We start from the raw sequence: 19569 nt of genomic DNA on the forward strand, positions 1-19569 counted from the left end.
TTTGGCAATAGGTGCATCCATCTTTTTTTTCCAAAGAAAAAGTAAAATTCCTCCATTCCGGCTCTTTCTTTAGCCAGTGAGTCACAGCCCACAAAGAGGCACCACTGCCACCACTCTCTGAGAGCCAGACAGTGAAGTGCCTGGCAACCTCCCCTATAGCAGGGATGAAGCTCATGCCACTTGCATCTATCAACATGTTTCCACCTTCTCCCAGGTGTGAGCACTAGGTAGAAGCAAGCCAGGCCTCCTTTAAACAACCTTGCAGAGGAAGGCACATATGCCTTCAGACCATGTTTTGACAGTTCTCCTTTTAAAATTCCTCAGCAATACGAATTTGAGCCCCTTGGGTAGTTTTCCACATATCACGACAGAACGGTACCACCAGGGAGTCCCATGGGGCTGAATGCACTGCAGCCCTTCTGTGCATAGGTGTGTGTAACAACTGCTATGTTAAACTATTTCATATTGCACTTCATGCAACTGTTCAAAGTCTGGTTGCTTCTTCATTCTAACCCTCATCCTGAACCACTTCTGCACATCCTCTTTGGTATATCCCACATTCTTTCTGTTTTCAGCTGCTGATACTGTTTACTTATTAATTCACAGTGCTTACAGTAATGAGGTGGGGTGGTGTAGCAGACAGAAGTACTCTGGGACACAGAGATCTAGGTCCTATTTTCAGCCTGCTGCTGGTCAGCCTACTGATCCAGGCAAAGCACTATCCCTGCTTCAGCTTTCTTATCAGGGAGAAACATTATTTCTTTTGTAAAGTTTTTGTGGTCTGTCAATAAAAAACCACACTGATAACAGCCAGGAGTTGCTGGGAAAGAGGCTGTCTCCTGGATGAATATGATCCTCTCCTTTCCATGGTGCCCTAACATCTAGAGTCTCAACTGGAAATTAGACCCAAACTGCAGCTGCAGCATCTGGGGGTCACTAGTGGTTATTCACAAATGCAGGTTTTTTCCAAGGTGGCCCTTGGCAGGTCTGTAGCTGAGGATCATGTCTGCCTGAGCTACCCAGGTCTTGCCCAGACACAAAACGCTGGGCTCTGAAACCCTCCTTTAAGGGGAACCAGTCATTTCAAAGCCAGTGAAGACAAAAAGCCCTCATGATACAGGTTATTGAGATGCCCCCATAGCACACATGGCTCCAGAGGAATGGAATACAGGGTAGGGACAACCGTGCTCAGTCCTCATGCCTGAGCAAGCCTGCCTGGCAAGGATGGAAGAAACTGCTGATGCTACGAGCAAGGGTCCCTCTCTGTGAGGAAACAGGGCACTTAAGAGATTGCTCTTGAGAATTTTTCCCTTTAGCTTCCCTGGCCTGGGCAGAATGCCTGTTTTGAAACGAGAAGGCAAGAATAAAATAATAAAAATCTGCCTCCCTCCCAGATCTATCTATTTCTCTTTGACAAACAGTGATTTCATTTTTCTTCCCGTCCAGGCCTTTTCTTTTTTTTTTTTTTCCTCTTTTAAACTGAGCCCAAGCCAACGTGGCAAAAGGCTCTTTGCTCATGTCCTTATTTGTCAAACACGCCATCGCCGCGCCCTCACCGCCATTCTGGGAACAAGCCCTTGCCTCCACCACCTGACTTCAGCCAAAGGGGAACTTCCCAACACAACTCTCCCCCAGCCTCAATTCACTCTTTTAAAAAATATTTCATTTTCTCTCTCTCTCTCTTTTTTTTTTTTAAAGCATTACAGTTAATAAGAGTTTAAATTTCTTTCCCATTTCTTCTCCAGCCCTGCTGTGATCCTGGATCTAGATGGGAAAATAGAAATTACAAAGAAAAAGCCGGATCTACTGCAAAGGTATTTCATGACCAGACCTCCTCTGATTCCCATCAGATCCTAAGCACCTCAAGGGAAGTCAGATACTAAAGTACCTTTTTGGATCTGGTCCTAAGTGGCCAGTTCCACTGTTCAAATAGAGATCCAGAGATAAACAGGCCTATGAAAACTGGGCGTTATTATTTTAACCACTGCTCTTAAACTACAACTTAAACTGCAATAATCTGTGCAGCTTTCAGCTGTCTGCTAACAGTAACACACAAAATGATAATAAACTAAATATACACATTCTGCAGCCCTCATCAACTTAACAACTTGGATAAAAAGCTTTACCTAAAGCCACAGAATACAAATTTCACAAGCTGTCATCAGCACTCTGCCATCCAGAGAAAAATTTCTCTTTTAAAGGGGCTGATTTGCTAGAGCAGGTAAACTTCAAATTCTGGAGTAAATCCAGAGGGCTTGTACTAGGTCCATGGGGGCCAAACCTTTCCAGGCAGCAACATTAGATCTGGTCCATGCTTAGGAAAGGGGAAACGGAGATGTGTGCAGCCTGTGTGCATCTAGCCCACGCTCCAGCAACTACATTTACCTATGGGGAAACTGAGGCATGGAAATGAAGCAGCCTGGCATTGGAGAGCAGAATCAGGTTTGGCTTCAGTTTGTTGGAGCCTCATCTAACACACATCTGTGAGACCTCTGCCTTCAGGGAACCATGTCCTGAGGATTGAGAAAGGATTCATAGCAAAAGCAACACAGCCTCCATTCGTTCTGCTCCTTCAGCACAGCAAATGCCATCTGGAATCATAAAAATTATTGGTTTCAGTGCACAAAGGCATCAAGCAGCTTTTCCATTGACACTTGCCCTTTTCCTTCATCTCTTGGGCCTTATGTCTTACTTCAGCACAGCTTTTGCTGCTCCTACAAGACAAGGAGCTGATCTTGCAACACAAGACCTTGCCTGCTCTTGACTTAGCTTTTGTCTGCTCCCTATCTCCTTCAGGGGATTGAAGGAAAAAGAAAGGGGGAAAAGGGTGACATGAGCACACAAGATTAAAGGTGGGGGCCTGTGCTGGCTACAGAGAGTACATGTAGGTGTGGTGACAGGCAGGAATACTGGGGTAAAAATGGTAGGCTCACCCTCCTCTGAGCAGGATGCTATGCAAAGGAATCTTGCTCTAACCAAGCTCCTGCCAAAACCCAACACTGTGAATACAGCTCCAGCCTCAGTTTTCCAAAGTCAGAAAGGATGTGACAAATAGCAATTTCCTGAGTTCAGCAGGGAAGAGCCATCCCATTGAGTGGTTCTACCAAAGAGCTCGTCCCAGTGACAACCCTGAGTGGCTCACACACATCTTTAAACCCATCACAGGAGGGAGGCATGAGAAGCTGAAGATACAAGCCCCTTCCAGTAGTGGTGAAGTCCCCTCACTGGGTGATCCAGCAAGGAGTAAGACTGACCACATGAGGTGCCTGACCCCTTCCCGCTGCCCAGGCAGCTCTGCAGGCAGCACCCTGCCCTAAACCAGTATCCTGATGCCTCCCCCCTGTACAGGGCAATCTGGAAGCTCCCCTGCTCCCACCAAGTCCACTGTTCTCGGAGAGATAAGAGACAGAACAACACTTGCTGGGGAATTACTTCATTCTCCCAAGGCTGGGAAAAGCCATGCTCTGCACTTGGCTAACGTCCCTGATGGCTGCAGCCTTTTCTGGCAAGGGAGAACACAATCCTCATTAACCCCTTCCCTCTTGAAGGCTGCTTATATTGCTGAACTCATAACAGGAACACGCTGAGACTTTGTGATAGCATCTGAACATCTTGCCACAGGCAAGAGATCACAGGAAGCCCATGAGGAAGGGAAATGTTATCTTTTTAGAGAGACACAAAGTAGATGAATTGACTAGAGTTTGTGGAGGGGTCAGGAGCTAAGTCAGGTCTCTGAATCCTCTTTAATGTCTGCTTGCTGGACTATTGTCAGGTTCAAATCCATTGAGGAACACAAGACTACCACAACCTTCCAGGGTCATCAAGGTAACACAACTCTCATTAGCCTCAAAACTATATAACCCTCACTTTGGTCTCACCTCCTCTCCCAGAAGGCTATTCTAGACTTTTGCAGCCTCAGTACTTAGAAACTTTCCAAATACCAGCATGAAGATAATTCTGCCACATTCAGCCTCTCCTGTTCCTGCACCAACACTCATGCAGAGCTGAAATAGTTCCTCTTCTCTGCTTCTTATTTCCCAAATATATTTCAAATTGACAACCATACCCCCTCTTTAGTCTTCCTTCTGCTCAGACAAGAAGTCAGACTCTTTTGGCCTCAACTGGCAAGATCAGCCTCTTGATCACCTTGGCAGTCTGCCCCTGCAGCATGACTGCGTATCTCCTGAATATGCCCAAGCTAACACATATGTGTACCTGGCACTCCAGTCAAGCTGGTGATGTCTGCATAAAGGTGTTCATGGTATGTTCCTATCCACACAGGATGTGCCATCATCACTTGATGCATCTTAGAAGTTGCACTTTCATCCAGACAGCAAATCTAGAGGATCCAAGCCAGTAACAAGGGAGTGAAAAGGGTCTCAAGTGACATCACTGGGGCCTGGGATAGGGTTTATTTGCTTCACTTAATTTTAGACATCTAAACAAAGCACTTTTAGGATCAGATTACTGCCCTAGAGTCTCTCCACAGTCCATGGAACAAGCTGGCCCTTCCAGAAAACAATTCATTCTGGGAAGGTTTTACTCCCATCTGCCATCACAAAGACACAAGGCAATTAGTCTTCTAATTCAAGCCGGATGGGAAAAATCCTTTAATAGCCCAGCAAGATTTGAATGGAAATATTCCTTACTTGGGAAACAGCTTGTAAGAACTGACTTGGTTGTCTCTGACACATGATGACTAACCACAGCACTTTGCCACCTTGTTTTATTATCATCCATTGATTTCCACAATTTTTGGATTGGTTCTGCACAAACCATGGAATCCTTGTCTCCTCACCTGCACGTTGAAAGTAACGTCATCCAGAGCGGGTGGAGGGGGAAAGGCACCTTGTGATGATGTGATGTTCCCGAGGTCATCCACAGGAGGTGGGGGTGGAGGAAGAAAGTCCCCTAGAAGAGAAAATGGGAGAAATTAGACTCACCAGCATTTCCCCACATCACGACATGGATGCTCAGGATGAAACCTGCCATACTCATAGGTTTGACATCAGTTTTATGGCACAGGAAGCAACGCACCACTTAACCATTAAATGGTCATCTGCATCTCTCACTGCCTCAGGAGATGGTTATGACAGCTCAGTAATGTTGGCAGATTGCTTAGAGGTGCACAGGCCTTGTGTAGAAGGTGCCTTGCCACAAAGCCTGAAGGCACCACCAACCATCTCCACAGATCAAAGCTTGTATCTCAAACCTGCCGCAGGCAACTACAGAACTTGCAATAATGAATGTGCAGTGTCCAGCCCAGCAATGGATCCCATGTTCTCATGCTCTAAATCACGCCACCTCTTCTTGATCACTATAAGGACAGCATCAGATGTTGTCTATAAGCAGGGATGTCCTGTTGCAGAGGATACATGGAGGGGTGGAGCTGGATTGCAAAATCTAAGCCATCATCTCTGCATCCCTGCTACTGGCAGAGCCACACTCCTTTCATCTCTCCCTTCCTATAGGGACCTCATAGCTCAGAATCATAGAACAGCAAATGTTGGAAGGGACCTTTGGAGATCATCTAGTCCAAATCCATGCTAACACAGGGTTGCCAAGATCAGGCTGCAAAGAAGCATGTCCTGGTGGGATTTTGAGGTCTCCAGAGAAGGAGACTACACAACCTCCCTGGTCAGCCTATTCCAGTGCTCCTTCACCCTCAAAATAAAGAAGTTTATCCTTAAGTTCAAGTGAAACTTCCTGTGCTCTAGTTTGCACCCACTGCCCTTTGTCCTGTCACTGGCCACCACTGAAAAGAAAGCAACCCCATCCTCATGCTCTCTACCCTTGAGTTATTTTTATGCATTTTTAAGGCCCCCTCTCAGTCTTCTCTCTTCCAGACTAAAGAGTCCCACGTCTTTCAGCCCCTCCTCATAAGATGGATGCTCCCTAATCATCTTTGTGGTCCTTCATTGGACTCTCTCCAGTACCTCCCTGTCCTTCTTGAACTGGGGAGACCAGAAGTGGACACAATACTACAGATCCAGCCTCACCAGGGCAGCTTCCTGTACAGAATTTCTGGGAAGAGCACAGGCTCTTCTCAGTGACAACAGTTACATGATGGTCCAGATGCAAGCTTGGAAGCATTCACCTTTGAAGTCTGAGGAAGCTCTTTACATGAGGCTGATGTACAAAATATCTACACTTATTTTGCTCATTTTAAAATTCCAAAAGTGCTGATGTGAAGACAAAGCAGTATATTGGCTGTGCAGCCATTCAGCTTAGCACAGAGATAGGAGAACTTCTCCTTGAGAACTTCATGGGAGAACAAAGAAGACAACAAGGACAGAGCAGGCTGTGGGTAGCAGGACAACAGGCTCTGAAACCACCTCCTAAGGACAGAATTAAAGGGTGTTTGCCATTAGCACTGGACTTGGCTCCCGGGGAGGCAGCTGCCTGTAATTTGGACCACTTTGGTATATTTTTATTTCTTCTCATAAAAGCTGATACTTCAAATAGAGCTGTTTGCTGTAGGCTCTCCTGAGTGCAGCATCTGTGATGGAAGCTTAAGATGAATAAAATTGTGGTATTTCATGTATATAGGAACTGTTGCTTTTAAAGGGTTTCAACTCTTTAGGGAGGAAACCTGGGCTCCCAACTTGACCCTCCACATCTCCATGCAGTGCCACACTGCCTCCTGGCTACAGGCCCTCAGTACCACCCGCAAATACTAAGGAGCGGGTTCCAAACAATTCAGAGAAGCCTTGAGCCAAATCTCAGAGACCCACAGTCCTCTGGACCACCCATGCCCAGGTTCAAAGCCCTGTGCTCAGCCCACCCCAGGCAGAGGCACCAGATGGGCGGCATCACCAGCACGGCACCTTCGTGCTGTTTGCTGTAGAAGTAAATAGGTCTGCAGCTCTGGAAAGTTCTTCTGTTTGATTTCAAATCACTCCCTCTGAAAGGCACAAACTCCCTCTAGGACTTTCAGGGATTTTATTTCCCAGGAAAGCAATTTCTTCCTTTTTTCCTTAAAGCAAGCATGGATAGGACTCAAAACCCCCACTTTGAATCCCTAAGAAAATAACATCCTAAATACAGATGCAGGAAGACAGCTTGAAAACAACACACTGAAAACTAATTTAAGACAATCATGTTGCTCCAAATCATAAAATCCTGTGAAACCTACTGCTCCATGGTGCTACACAGGCCAAGACTGACTTTAAAATAAAATGAAAAATGTCAAATGACATCTGCACTGTCTTCCTCTTTGCCCTATAATTAATCTAATTCTTTTATTTCAAATCATATGAAATGTGATATAATGTAAAAAGAAAAGAACAACTATTTTGAAATTAGTATCTTGGTGTTTAGTTCAAAAAAATGCTGGGATGTTTGAGTGCTAAGTAAACTTTTCTCCTTTGCTCTGAAAATGACCCTCCAAGCAACCAACACGATTTTGCAAATAAATGTAACTCCAGCTGACACCTAATTCCCAAAGAATACACTTCAGATGATGTTTCTCCAGTTAGTCCTAGCCCTAATGCCAAAGACTCATCTCCCTGCACAGCACATTAGTCAGACACTCTTGCTTTATTATAACACTGCAAAATAAAGGTGGGGAATGTGTTGAAGGGGATAAGACACGGAAAAGGGACAGGCTTTGTGCATAAGGTAAAAAAAAAAAAAAAAAAGTAATTGCTATAACAGAAGGGGGAAATGACAATTGCTAGAACAAACACACAACAAATACCATTTTTTCCCCTTTGGAAGATTCATTCCTACTGAAAGGAAAAAACATTGGCAAGATTTTTTAGAAAAGGAGCAAAGGAGAGAAACAGAGAAGAGCTCTTTTCTAGAGTTTGGAAGAAAAACACTTTTCTTTGCAGGAGGAGACAGCTGGCTTTACCACATCTCAGCCCAACTCTGCTGACTCTGTGTCAGATAAGCTGCTGGCTCCACTCTCCCCACAAATAGGAAGGTTCTTAGACTGGGAAGCAGTAAGCAGATGCCTGATGAACTGGGGGGACCTTGCAGATGTTTGGCCTTTTCCTGGTCCTCTGTGAACAGATGGACTTTCCTCCTTCACAGCTTCAGTTATTTATTCTGCCACTGCACTTTCCTCTTTCCCACACACAGGCACAGGACCTGGTGCTGTTCCCACTGCGCTCGCAGGACAGTGTTCCCTCGGATGCAGGAGGGAAAGCTGTTACTGTATTGTTGTTATCATTGGCATTGCTGGAAGTCTCCCTCCAGCAGAGAGGGAAGCATACAAACACTCTCAAATCTGTCTCCTGAGCAGCATTTAGATGACATGTGAAAGAAACAGGTCTCCGTTTGAGGGAGTCAATAAGGAAAAGCAGCTGAACGCAAGCTCACACTCCCTTTGAGCAGGATGTTCCTGCAACATATCTTGGGGAACTTCCCTCACCCCCGAAGCTTTGCAAGTCAGACAGATTGCAATGTCTTAGATCTGGGCAAGCTATGGGAGGATGTAGAAAAGTCCGTGTGCAGTTGAAGCATATCACTGCCACCCACTGCTGACCACCTCCAGTGCCATTCAGCTTCATGGGGAGCAACCAGGGGAAGGGACTGTCCCCTGCCCACATGGATGCATCAGCAGCTGAAGGGAGAATGGGCCTCCGGGATTACCAGAGTTAACCAAGGGCTGGTGGTGGATACATCCCACCCTGAGCCTGACTGATTTCACTCTGCTGCTCCTCTGTGAATAAAAGGTGGGCAAAAGGCTTATTAGTATCGATTACTACTCAGCACCAAGACTGCCATTTGGTTGGCATTCATCTGGCATAAGCCTGAACACTGGATGTACCTCAGTTGTGAGAGCAACTGCACTGAGTTCTGTCAATGGAGACTCATCAAAATGCCTCCATAAGGCACTTTATACTTCAAGGCAGGTAAAATCACCTTCCAACATCAAGTAGCCTTGTGGAGGGGCAGGAATACAGCCTGGGGCAGGCAGGGTGCCACATCCTGCCCCTCCTCAAACCACGGTGCAGCCTGCCTTCAGATCTTGCAATGAGAAATCTATACCCATTACTCTATGTCTAGAGAAGAAAATAAACACTCCTTAATGTGCCAGCTACTTGTTTCTTCTTCTTACAGCTGTGAAGACCATGAGTCAAGCTACAAAGGAGCTGCACAGTGTGACACAGGCACCAGATCAGTTATTTCAGATATGATGGTGCAAGGTGCTGTGAAACCACAGCTCTGAGCTCTTCTCTCGTCACCCATCACCCATGCCCCATCCTTTGATGGAGCATCACTTGGTGCCACCATGATAGATGATTCCATTGCTCTCCCCCATATTTTGCATACAAGTCATTAGACAGAAATTAAGTTAGTCCATCAGGGTTATGTTGGGAAACTGTGCCAGAGCCCTAAGTGGAAGTGATTCCTCTCAAGCATCAGCCTGGTTTCTGCCTCAAATCAAACCTGTGCCAGGCAGAGGTATTTGCAAGGGTTTGCCCCTCTTACACTTTCCAAGGAGTTTTAGGCATATAATTATTATTATATTTTTCAAATGCACTAATAAAAAATGGTTCAAAGCCTTAACAGGCATCTACATCACTATGAGCCTGTCAGGCTGAATAGAAACTCATCAGATTTTTTGCCATTGGCTAACTGATGCCTTCTGGGTACAAATACAAGCTGAGAAAAACATCCTGTCTTATGCAGCAAGCACCTTTCTAACTTACAGTCTAACCTTTAAATTTTTAAGTGCACTTCAGATTTTGGCAGGATCAGGCTTGTGTCTCAAGCCTTTGTTTTCAGGGGAGATGTATCTGCCAGTAGACAAATGAATTGCAGCACAGTAATTGCCTCCTCCCTTGACTGACACAGTTGTTTAGACATGAAGATTTGTAGCTTTGAAACTTCTAGACACGAAGATGATCTCACATGTTCAGTAAGAAGAGACTGTTTGGGGGAAAAACCCTCAGAAACAGAGAAAAAGCAAACCAAAACAACTTATTTTTCCCTGAAACAATAACTTACTGAAATCTATCAACAAAACAGGATTCACACTGGTAATCCCAGACATCTCTGGCTGATGTCTGAAGCCCGTGTGCCCAGATGTTTTTATTTTTCTCCTTCTAAACAAAAATGACCCTCTCTCACTGTCATCTAGATAATTTCTCAGTCTGAAGCTGGTCCTGAGTCAGACCGGATCACCTGAAAAACACCTCTCTCCTCTGACCCAGACATTAGACTAAGGACAGCCATGGACCAAAGCCCCACTGATGTTTCTGGTCTGATATAAATGACTCCATTTGGCAAAGCACTGAGCAGGTACAGGCATCTCCCACTGCCTGGTCAACCATTTACCTTCTACTGTGGAAAGCCAAAGTTTGCAATTCATGGGTGATTTACATTGAAACAAGTAAAATTTACACTTAAATCCCAATTCCCTTAGCACTGTGCTAAAACCCTTTTAATTGAGGCTACCATGAACCTGTATTCCACCACAGCCACTGCAAAAACCTGCAGAATATTGCAGTATTAATTAAGTGGCCTGGGAAACTTAATACTGCAGAAGTGACACCACAGGACTTTTACAGAAAACTTCAGCTAGATATGACCTGGTGAATCCTAGGTGTGAACATGCATCTTGCTAAGTTTCCCAAAATGAACATTTTCCTGTAACATCTGTATTTCACATACATCCCTGGACAAGAAAAGTACATGATTAAAATCATGTTTAGTGTTGGTGCATCCTTGGTCAAAACCATGGCATGAGGGCTCACTGCCAGCACATCAGTGCAGGAGAAATGACTGCAGGATTACACACCAGCTCCACAAGCTGAATGTACCACACTGGCCTTTGATTCTTACAATAAAGTAGCTCTACCAACCCAAAGCACTGCTTAAATTACCACTCACTTACCAATTGCTAATCCTACCATTTGAACTACTTTTGCTAATCAGCTACTATATTAATAAGTAGGAGGGAAGAAAAACAAAAACAAAAAAATCCAAAACAAATCCACAAACCAACAAAAAACCCCAACACACTGGCTAATTTCATCCTCAGCTTTTAAAACAGGAATACTGAGTCTGTCAGGTAGTTGCACTGAAAATTTACTTCACCACCTGCTAGCTGAAATATTGCTTTTATGGATTTATATTGTATTAAAAGGTCACTGGCTGTTTAAGTCTTAAACAGTTTTAATCATTCTAAAAGTCTCTTAACAGTAAGAAAAGGAAGCTCAGAACAAACAGCAGCAGGGATTCTAATTAAAAGGGCCAATTCATCTAATTTTATTTGGGGTTAATTATTCAGGATTCACTCTCTGATGTGCAAGGAATAGCAATTAGTAATTTTAGTGATTTGAGGAACATTGGAGGTGTAATCAGTTAAAATGAGTGAGTGTTTACAACACAAGATGTTGAATTAGTTTCTCCCAGCTGGAGAACAGGAACATTAGTCCCCTACAGTTCAGGACTATGAATCGCAGTCCTGCTTAAAATATTCTTTTCAAATAAAAAACAACAAAACACAAACCAAAAAGCCCACATGCCAACAATCATCTGGTAATTTTGTTTACTACATGGAAAGTCAATAGGTGACATGTACCATGGCAGCTTATGCATCCCGACCTCCACCTTCATCCCACCATCCAACTACCCAAACCCCTGCAATTCAATAGAGACAATTCCCAGCAGTTTTCCTATCTGTGCAACTTCAGCCAGACTACCACCTTCCCACCATGCTGCCTTTTACCACAGCGAGCTGAGATAATGAAAGAAGCAGCCTGTGAAACTTTCAAATGTTAATTAACTACAGAGGCTAAATATACAGAGGAAAAATGACCGTGCGATTAACTTAAAACCTCTAGGTACAACTCCTCCTGCAAATGCAAATCCAAAATAGCTCTGCTGGAATTGCTCTGGATTTCTTCCAGCATTACTAGAGCCAGGACAGGGTACTAAAGCTTTCAGGAGTAGCAGATGAGACTCATGCAGACAACAGAGCCAAATAGAGCCCCAATGGGGAGATCCAATACTGCCTGCTCTGATATTTGGGCCTAAGCTGAGGCAGCAGCTGAGAAGCTATTTTCTTTTCACCTCTCATGAGGTAACTGGGTTTGTTCTTCACTAGGACTGGAGCTGGACCCTTTGCATTGCTTCCACATTTGTGACCGCTAAAAGGAAGATCATTGGCACACCATGGCAGGCTCACCTCAAGTGATGCAGTTTTTTATCGAGCAACTTGATTTGGCACAACATTTGGCTCTCTTTAGAGTTCTGAACACAGATCTTTTGCTCCAGTGCCGGTCAGCAGTGGGGAAAATCCCACCTACTACTGATTCACATCAGCACTTGCTGACCTCCCTCTCAAAACACTCCAAAAGGCAGTAATTAGCACGAGGGAAGGAAACGAGGGCTCAGTTCCCCAAATTATGCAAAATCTCAGCCTGCTTCGTCACAGGAGATGGCCCTTATTGTGAAAACATTTTTTGCCTCTTTTTTTTTTTTATGAGACTGTGTTTTTATTCAGCTTGTGTCTGTAAATATTTAGCTGTGCAACTCCCCCAGCAAAAAGCAATTGATGCTGCTGCAGCCTCGATGGATGCAGAGCGGGGCAGGTGGGAATGACCACTTACTGCGTTGTTTGCCCCACGCACATCAGCCAAACCCTATGTGCTGCACACCTATGATACACCTCCTGAAGTACAAAAACATCAATACAAGGCTGCATTTTGATTCTTCAGCTTATTTTGCTATATGACTGTGGAGCAAAGCATTCCATCTAATGTCCCACGCTAACCTTTCTGCAATAGAGATGACTTATTTTGCTCACCTCAGCAACCCATTTTGTAAACACAACGTGCATGAGCCAGTTCTGCTCCTTGCTCAGATCACGTTACATGTAACATTTTTCTCCATGAAGCAGATAGTTGCTTGGAGGAGAGGAAAATAAATCAGTTCTTTACTAAAGCTTAGTGAAGGACTAACTAAGGTTGAACCAGTGCAAGAAACAGCCCACGGCACTGTAAAACTTTAATTAAAACACGTGTTGAAATAGAAGGAGGAAGAAGAGCCATAAGATTAACAGAAAAGCTCGAAGTACTGTTCCTTGTCATAGATTAGGACATTTGGGATGTCACCTAGCCCCACTGTGCCTCAGCCCATGGGCATGTAAAGTTTTCCTTTGCCTACTCTCCAGCGTTTATTTGCAAACATAAGGATAGAGTCCGTCTTACTTAGTTTATGCAGCAGTTAGTACGACGAGATTCTGCTTTCAGTTGCAGCTGCTCAGGTCTAATAATGGAAATAAACGTAGTTCTGATTGATATTTCTAACAAATGTCAGAAAACAGCCTGCTGAAAAGGAAAGAACTGGAACTATGCTGGAAATCAACGCATCTAAGTCAGAACAGCAAACTCTGTCCTTGGAGGGGAAGCACAGGCTGCATTCCCACACACCATACCTGTCCTTCTGAGGAGCAAAAGGTTCATGACACAACACAAGAAGGGAAACGCTGCCTCACTCAGAACAAAATTGGAATGGGTTATTTGTTTGTTTATTAGATTATGGTGTTCAACTCGTTTGTTCATTGCTAAATGCTCCTGACAAGAGCTGACATATACATTAATTTACTGAAGAGGGCTGTTGTGAAGGAGTTGAAAAAAAATGAGCTGTGCCACTGGATTAAGACCTCATTCTCCCTGACTGTTGCTGCAAGGCACAATCAAAACAAATTTGATTTTTTGGTCAGCTTTCTCCCAAGCAGGCAGGCAGGGAAGAAGCAGACCATGTCCTTCAGAAACATCCTTTCTTATCACCAACCAAACCTTCTCTGTGCCTTGTGATGAAACACAAAACAGCACACAGACCTCAAAAAGAAGTATCTCTCAGACTACTTTACCATCAAGGGACTTCAAGTTTTGAAAGGTGCAGCCAAGAGTCTTTAAGCAATCATGGACTTATCTTTGCCTGTAACTAGTTTTCTGTTGTTTTTCCACTTTGGAGGAAAACGTTTGAGTAGTCAGAAGAAACCTGATGTGCTGCAGCCTTGGTTTAAGCCTTAGAGCCAGCAGTGGCCCCTGCTGCAGGACATCTGGAAGCGCTGGCTCCATTCTGCTTGCCCATAATGCAAAGAAGGACAACAAAAACTACTTCCAGAACTAGACCATTTCCCTGGGTGATGAGGTCAACCTTCCTGCAAGATGTTCTTTTCACAAAGTCTTCTGCTGCTCACTTGAGAGACCAAAGCAAAAACACCAAGTGGGGAATGCATGCACAGCTCTTGGACAAACTGATCAAACAAACCTCCATAAACTGATTTTCAAACTGGCTCATGCAGTTCCTCACATCCTCTTCCCCACCCCTCCCTATAAACAACCAAACTTGGAAAGATTAAAGCAAAGCACGTGGCATTATTAGCTGTGTCTCAGGTCACTGTTTTCACCAACACAAACAGCCCTAGCTTTCTTCCTTCTATTGCAATTAGTCAGAGCTACTGGGGAGCAGAAAGTAGCTGGATTTTCTTCATGCTACAAAACTAATTGCCTTCTTATTCACCAGCGCAACAGTTGAATAAATAAGTACATCTTAATCCCTGAAGATAATTTAAGATAAAATTAAATGTTGGGTAAACAGAATTCACCTCTATCTTCTTTCAAAGTAAATAACTAATGCTCCCTCTGTGCATTTATGTGGAGTAGTGGTGGGTTTTGGGGAGGGAGTTTGTTTTTTTTTTTTTTACTAGAAATGTCACACATGATCTGGTTTGACCATGGAGGAGAAATGGGATTATACTCAAAATGTAAAAAAAAAAAAAAAGAAAAAAGAAAAAAAGATTCCAGAGGGAGGTGCTCAACATCCTCTCTCTCCTATGTTTCCAGAGAACAGAGAAGGCATGGAAAAAAAAAAAAAAGAAAAAAAAGAAAGAGGGTTTTCTCTTCTTTTAGATTGATTTTACCCTAAGATACTGATGCATAAACTTTCTGGACCAAGGATCACTGCCCAACATCCCAAAGTTACTATACACACTTACATGTACAGTTATTGCCATATTTTGAGCAGAAATGCTTTTAAATTTACACATGTGCATAATACAACAAAGTAACTGGTTAGGAAACAACAACATGCTAAACTGAATTTAGATAAGCAGCTGCATTTACGCTTTCCACATGCCACAAAATCCCCTACTGAAAACTGCTCCACCCTCTCCTTGCTGGACAGAGCCCAGAACACCACAATGGGGAAAACAAGAAAAGGGAGAATGCTTCTCCTCAGGAGCATCCTAAAATGAGCGAGGAAGAGGTGAATGACAGAGGCACAAAAAGGAGTTCTCACAGATGAGAATGATATTCTCATACTAAACCACACTCCCTAGAGTGACCCAGGCAGACTACCTATTCATGGAATCACAGAATTTGGGTTGGAAGGGACCTCTGAAGTTCATCTAGTCCAAACCCTTCTGCACTCAGCAGGGGCATCCTCTAGATGCCCCTAGATCAGGCTGCCCAGAGCCCTGTCAAGCCTCACCTTGAATATCTCCAGGGATGGGGCCCCAACCACTCCCCAGGCAACCTGTTCCAGTGTTCCACTACCCTCACAGTAAAGAACTTGCTCCTAACATCCAATCTAAATCTGCTCTAGTCTGAAGCTATTACCTCTTGTCATATCACTATAGGCCTTTGTAAACAGTCTCTCTCCATCCTTCTTGTTGGCCCCCTTCTCAGAAGAGAAGCAGGGACAAATGGTGGCAGTGCTGTGCTTGCACTAGTTTTGAGGAACACATGGCTTTCACCATTCCCAACAGGGATGACCATGATATTGTAGTTATCCAAGCACATGTTTCAGCTTCTGACCATTCTAAGAAAGCAGTTGATCAAACCAGCAGCTTTGCTGGAACTCTGCTCAGCATATGGTGCCCTCTTTTCCAGAGAAAAAGTATTAGGGTCTGGCACTAGCCCGGGGTCAATTATTTGGCGTAAAGAAACCTAGGTGAGATCATTTTCATACTGAATTAAAACTCTCCTATTTAACCAACAGAAAATGAATTACTGAAATACTTGTGAATATTGTAAAAAGGAAAAATGTGGAAGAAAATTAAAATCTTCCGCAAAGACTGTGGTTTATTTGAAAAGCCAGAGGTTTGTTTTTTTTTTCTTGAAATAAAATGATGTGAAAAAACTGATAACAAATTGCAGTAACTTATTGCTACAGTTTCTAGGGTGGACTTCTGAAATCTTCACTCTGAGGTTTGCTTTCCCCTTCAGAGCTGTTACATGGATAGTTTTAGGCAAAAAAAAAAAAAAATATAATAATAATAATAGAATAATAGAATTGTTTTGGTTGGAAAAGACCCTAAGATCATCAAGTCCAACCATTGACCTAAAACCACCATGACCATTAAACTACATCCTGAAGTGCCCTGTCCCCATATTTCTTGAACGCTTCCAGGGATGGTGACTCCACCACTTCCTTTGGCAACCTATTCCAAAGGCTGGCCACTCTTTCCATAAAGAAACTTTTCCTAATATCCAATCTAAACCTCCTCTGGCACAATTCCAGGACATTTTCTCTCATCCTATCACCTGATACTAGAGAGAAAAGACTGACCTCCACCTCACAGAATCACAGAAACATTCAGATTGGAAAAGACCCTCAGGATCACCAAGTCCAACTGATAAGTCTGCTCTAAAGTTCACCCCTAAACCATATCCCCAAGTACCATACCCAAACCACCTTTAAACATATCCAGGGCTGGCCACTCAACTACCTCCCTGGGCAGCACATTCCAATCCCTGACCACTCTTGCTGGGAAAAAAGTTTTCCAAATGTCCAGTCTAAACCTACCCAGCCATAGCTTGAGGCCATTCCCTCTTGTTCTATCATTAATTATCTGTGAGAAGAGACCAGCAGCAGCCTCTCTACAACCTCCTTTCAGGTAGTTGTAGAGAGCAATGAGGTCTCCCCTCAGCCTCCTCTTCTCCAGACGTGCTGAGCTTCACATCAACCAGCACCCCCCAAGTCCTTCCCCTCAGGACTGCTCCCCATCCATCATCCACCCAGCCTGTATTTGTGCTTGGGATTGCACATGGAAAACACAGAGAAGAAAACAGAGTGGAATCCAGCCTCCAGCACTGCAGTCATGAGCTCCTCCTGCATGATTGACTCAGTTATTGCCATAGGTCACCTTCAGCCAGGGAGAGACCTTCCCTTCAAGCAGGAGGAGCTCATGACTGCAGTGCTGGAGGCTGGATTCCACTCTGCTTTCTTCTCTGTGTTCTCCATGTGCAGTGTAAGTTCAGACATGGAGTACTGGAGACACAGATTTGATAATGTATGATTGTTCCTCCAAATGACAAGTGGGATTTGATGACACTTAAGTTAGGGGGGGGAACCTCTTTTGATTTTCTTTCATCCCAACTTCTTTTCCAGCCTTGCGTAGGAAAGTTCAAATCCATTCTTTTCAGATTAATGATTGATCTTCATTCTAAATCCCCACTCCAATATTAATAACCTCTCAGAAAACAATTAAAATGGATACATTGTTTGAGTCTGTGCTCAGGGAAGAAGAGAAGAGGATAAATCTTCTATGAGCACAAAAAGCTCTATCATACTTTGAGGGCTGCTGATGCCTGTAGTGCCATAAAAAGGTTATTCACTGTAACACATGCATCCCCCCATACTAACACAAGCACATGCCTGCAGCAGTGAATGGGAAGGAGAGAGTCCTGAGCAGCACAAGAGAAGTGTGGATGGTCCAGCTCCCTTTCTTCAAAAACTCCCTCTACCAGTGGGTCTGAAAGAGTAGACCTTTTCTTCTATCGGACAGAAGGTGCTGCAGGAAGGAGACATTTCCAGCAAGTGCAAAGAGCCAGAGAGCCTCCAGGCAGGTGCTCTGCTCAGAAATTACTTTAATGCACACAGATGCCTGATGTGCTGAGGCTTTATGATGAATCATAGAGCCCATGTCATTCAGAGTTGCTTATTAGCCTGGGCTCCCCAAGCTCTGAGAATTCGATAGCCACTGTCTCTACTTTCTTCATGAATCACAACAAGGAAAGAAGTGTCTTCTGAGCCAGCTGCTCTGGACTGACTCCTCTCTACACTGCTTAAGGTTAGGGCTCCCTGTAGCAGACCGGTTGCATCAACACTATCCAGCCTCTGATCTAGATCTCTCTCATGACCTAAGCAGTGCCCTGGAGCTGAGCACTGTCTTGCACCAGGGAAACAACAAGGAGGTTGTGTTGCTGCTTGCTAATGCAGTTTTTCTACAGCATAAAAATGAGAGAGCATGCTGTCTGCCCTGGTAAGAGTGCATGTGGAGATGTTTAAGGGTACAAAGTTTTCTTAGAGGACCATCTTTGGCACAGTGACAGAAACCTGAGTCATGGCCCTGGTAGTCTGCTTAGAGAAGAAGAGAATCATCCTCCTTTGGAGAACACTAACCAGCTTTCCTAACTGAAACTGAGCAACTCACTGAGTTTTGACAACTCACACTGCAATTTTGCAATGCATGGCTTGCTGCATGCAGTCATCCAAGGTGACTGCTTTATGCAAAAGCAAAGCTCATTCCTAGAGGATTTAAACAATTGCAGTCAGATTTCCTTGCTGAAAGACACCCAAGTAAATAACAACATTTGTTTTAAGAGAAAACCTGGGCTCTCCAGAAAACAAGAAGTAACTGAATTTAAAAACTACAGGTATAACATAGCTCTAAAATCCAGTAGCACATCTAGGCAAAACCTAAATGTGAATGTTGAAGTTCACTTAAGGAAAGGGATACTCTGCTATCAAGAGAATGAGAGATTTACTCTGTATCCCTATCGGGCCATAAATGTCACATCATGTCATGGTGATTAGCATCTTGCTATATTAAAATCTTTAATTCCACTGGATTTAAAAGGCTAATTTGAGAGCCCTTTCAGACAAGAGCCCAAAGCTGGAGGTGATCACAAGCAGGAAATCGCACACTGCAACTGCAGCACTGGTATCTGCTCCCCTCTTTCAGAATGTTGCAGCTAAAATCATCAAGCCAAGACAGCTGAACAAAGGTGTGTGTGAGGTCAGCCAGCAACATCATTCAATGCAATGGCCCTGCACTTATCATGAGAAAGAAAATAGAACTTACTTTGTCTCTCCTTTACTATATATTTAACATCTGCAAGACAAAAATCAGATGACTGCTTAAAGCTTGGGATGATGCACGCCATCTTCAAGCTATTCTTGAGTGAAATGTTTAATGTTTCATGTGCTTTGGAAATGGCTTAAATTCCCTGCTGAATTTTTCATGCCCATACACAATTTAGCCTTTATCAAAAAAAAAAAAAGTCCCTTTCAATTACGTACTCTGCAGAAAATGCAGAAATTCTTTGGAAGGATTGTAGCTGCTTTTCTCCCTGTTCTTTTTCTGTTGTTGTTTGTTGCTTTTCAGCTTGCTACAGTCTGCATAAAATATCCTTACTTGAATATGCACACTGAAGCTACCTGGACTTCATCGCTTGTTCTTCTCATAGAAAATCAACTCTGCTTTCTTCTCCTCTCTCTTTCTATGCCTTTATCTTAGTTGAGGTGAGTGGGAAGAGAAGAGAGCACTGGAAAGAGTCTGAAAGGACTAAGCTTTCAGAAAACCCACTTCTTACC

The 19569-nt window shown here is 43.8% G+C and overlaps 1 protein-coding gene across 6 annotated transcripts in view; it reads right to left on the bottom strand.

Moving 5' to 3' along the window:
- Positions 1–19569, bottom strand: part of LPP (LIM domain containing preferred translocation partner in lipoma) — a 212868-nt gene that overhangs the window by 172791 nt on the left and 20508 nt on the right. For 5 of the 6 annotated variants that reach the window (XM_054386024.1, XM_054386028.1, XM_054386027.1 and 2 more), the window contains exon 2: positions 4799–4911. In XM_054386024.1, the coding sequence (XP_054241999.1) occupies positions 4799–4911 (113 nt within the window). Of the gene's footprint in view, positions 1–3417; positions 3421–4798; positions 4912–19569 lie in introns of all 6 variants that reach the window. The other variant, XM_054386026.1, reaches the window with a different exon arrangement.

This window comes from Indicator indicator, chromosome 13, assembly GCF_027791375.1.
Source record: "Indicator indicator isolate 239-I01 chromosome 13, UM_Iind_1.1, whole genome shotgun sequence".
NCBI lineage: Eukaryota > Metazoa > Chordata > Aves > Piciformes > Indicatoridae > Indicator > Indicator indicator.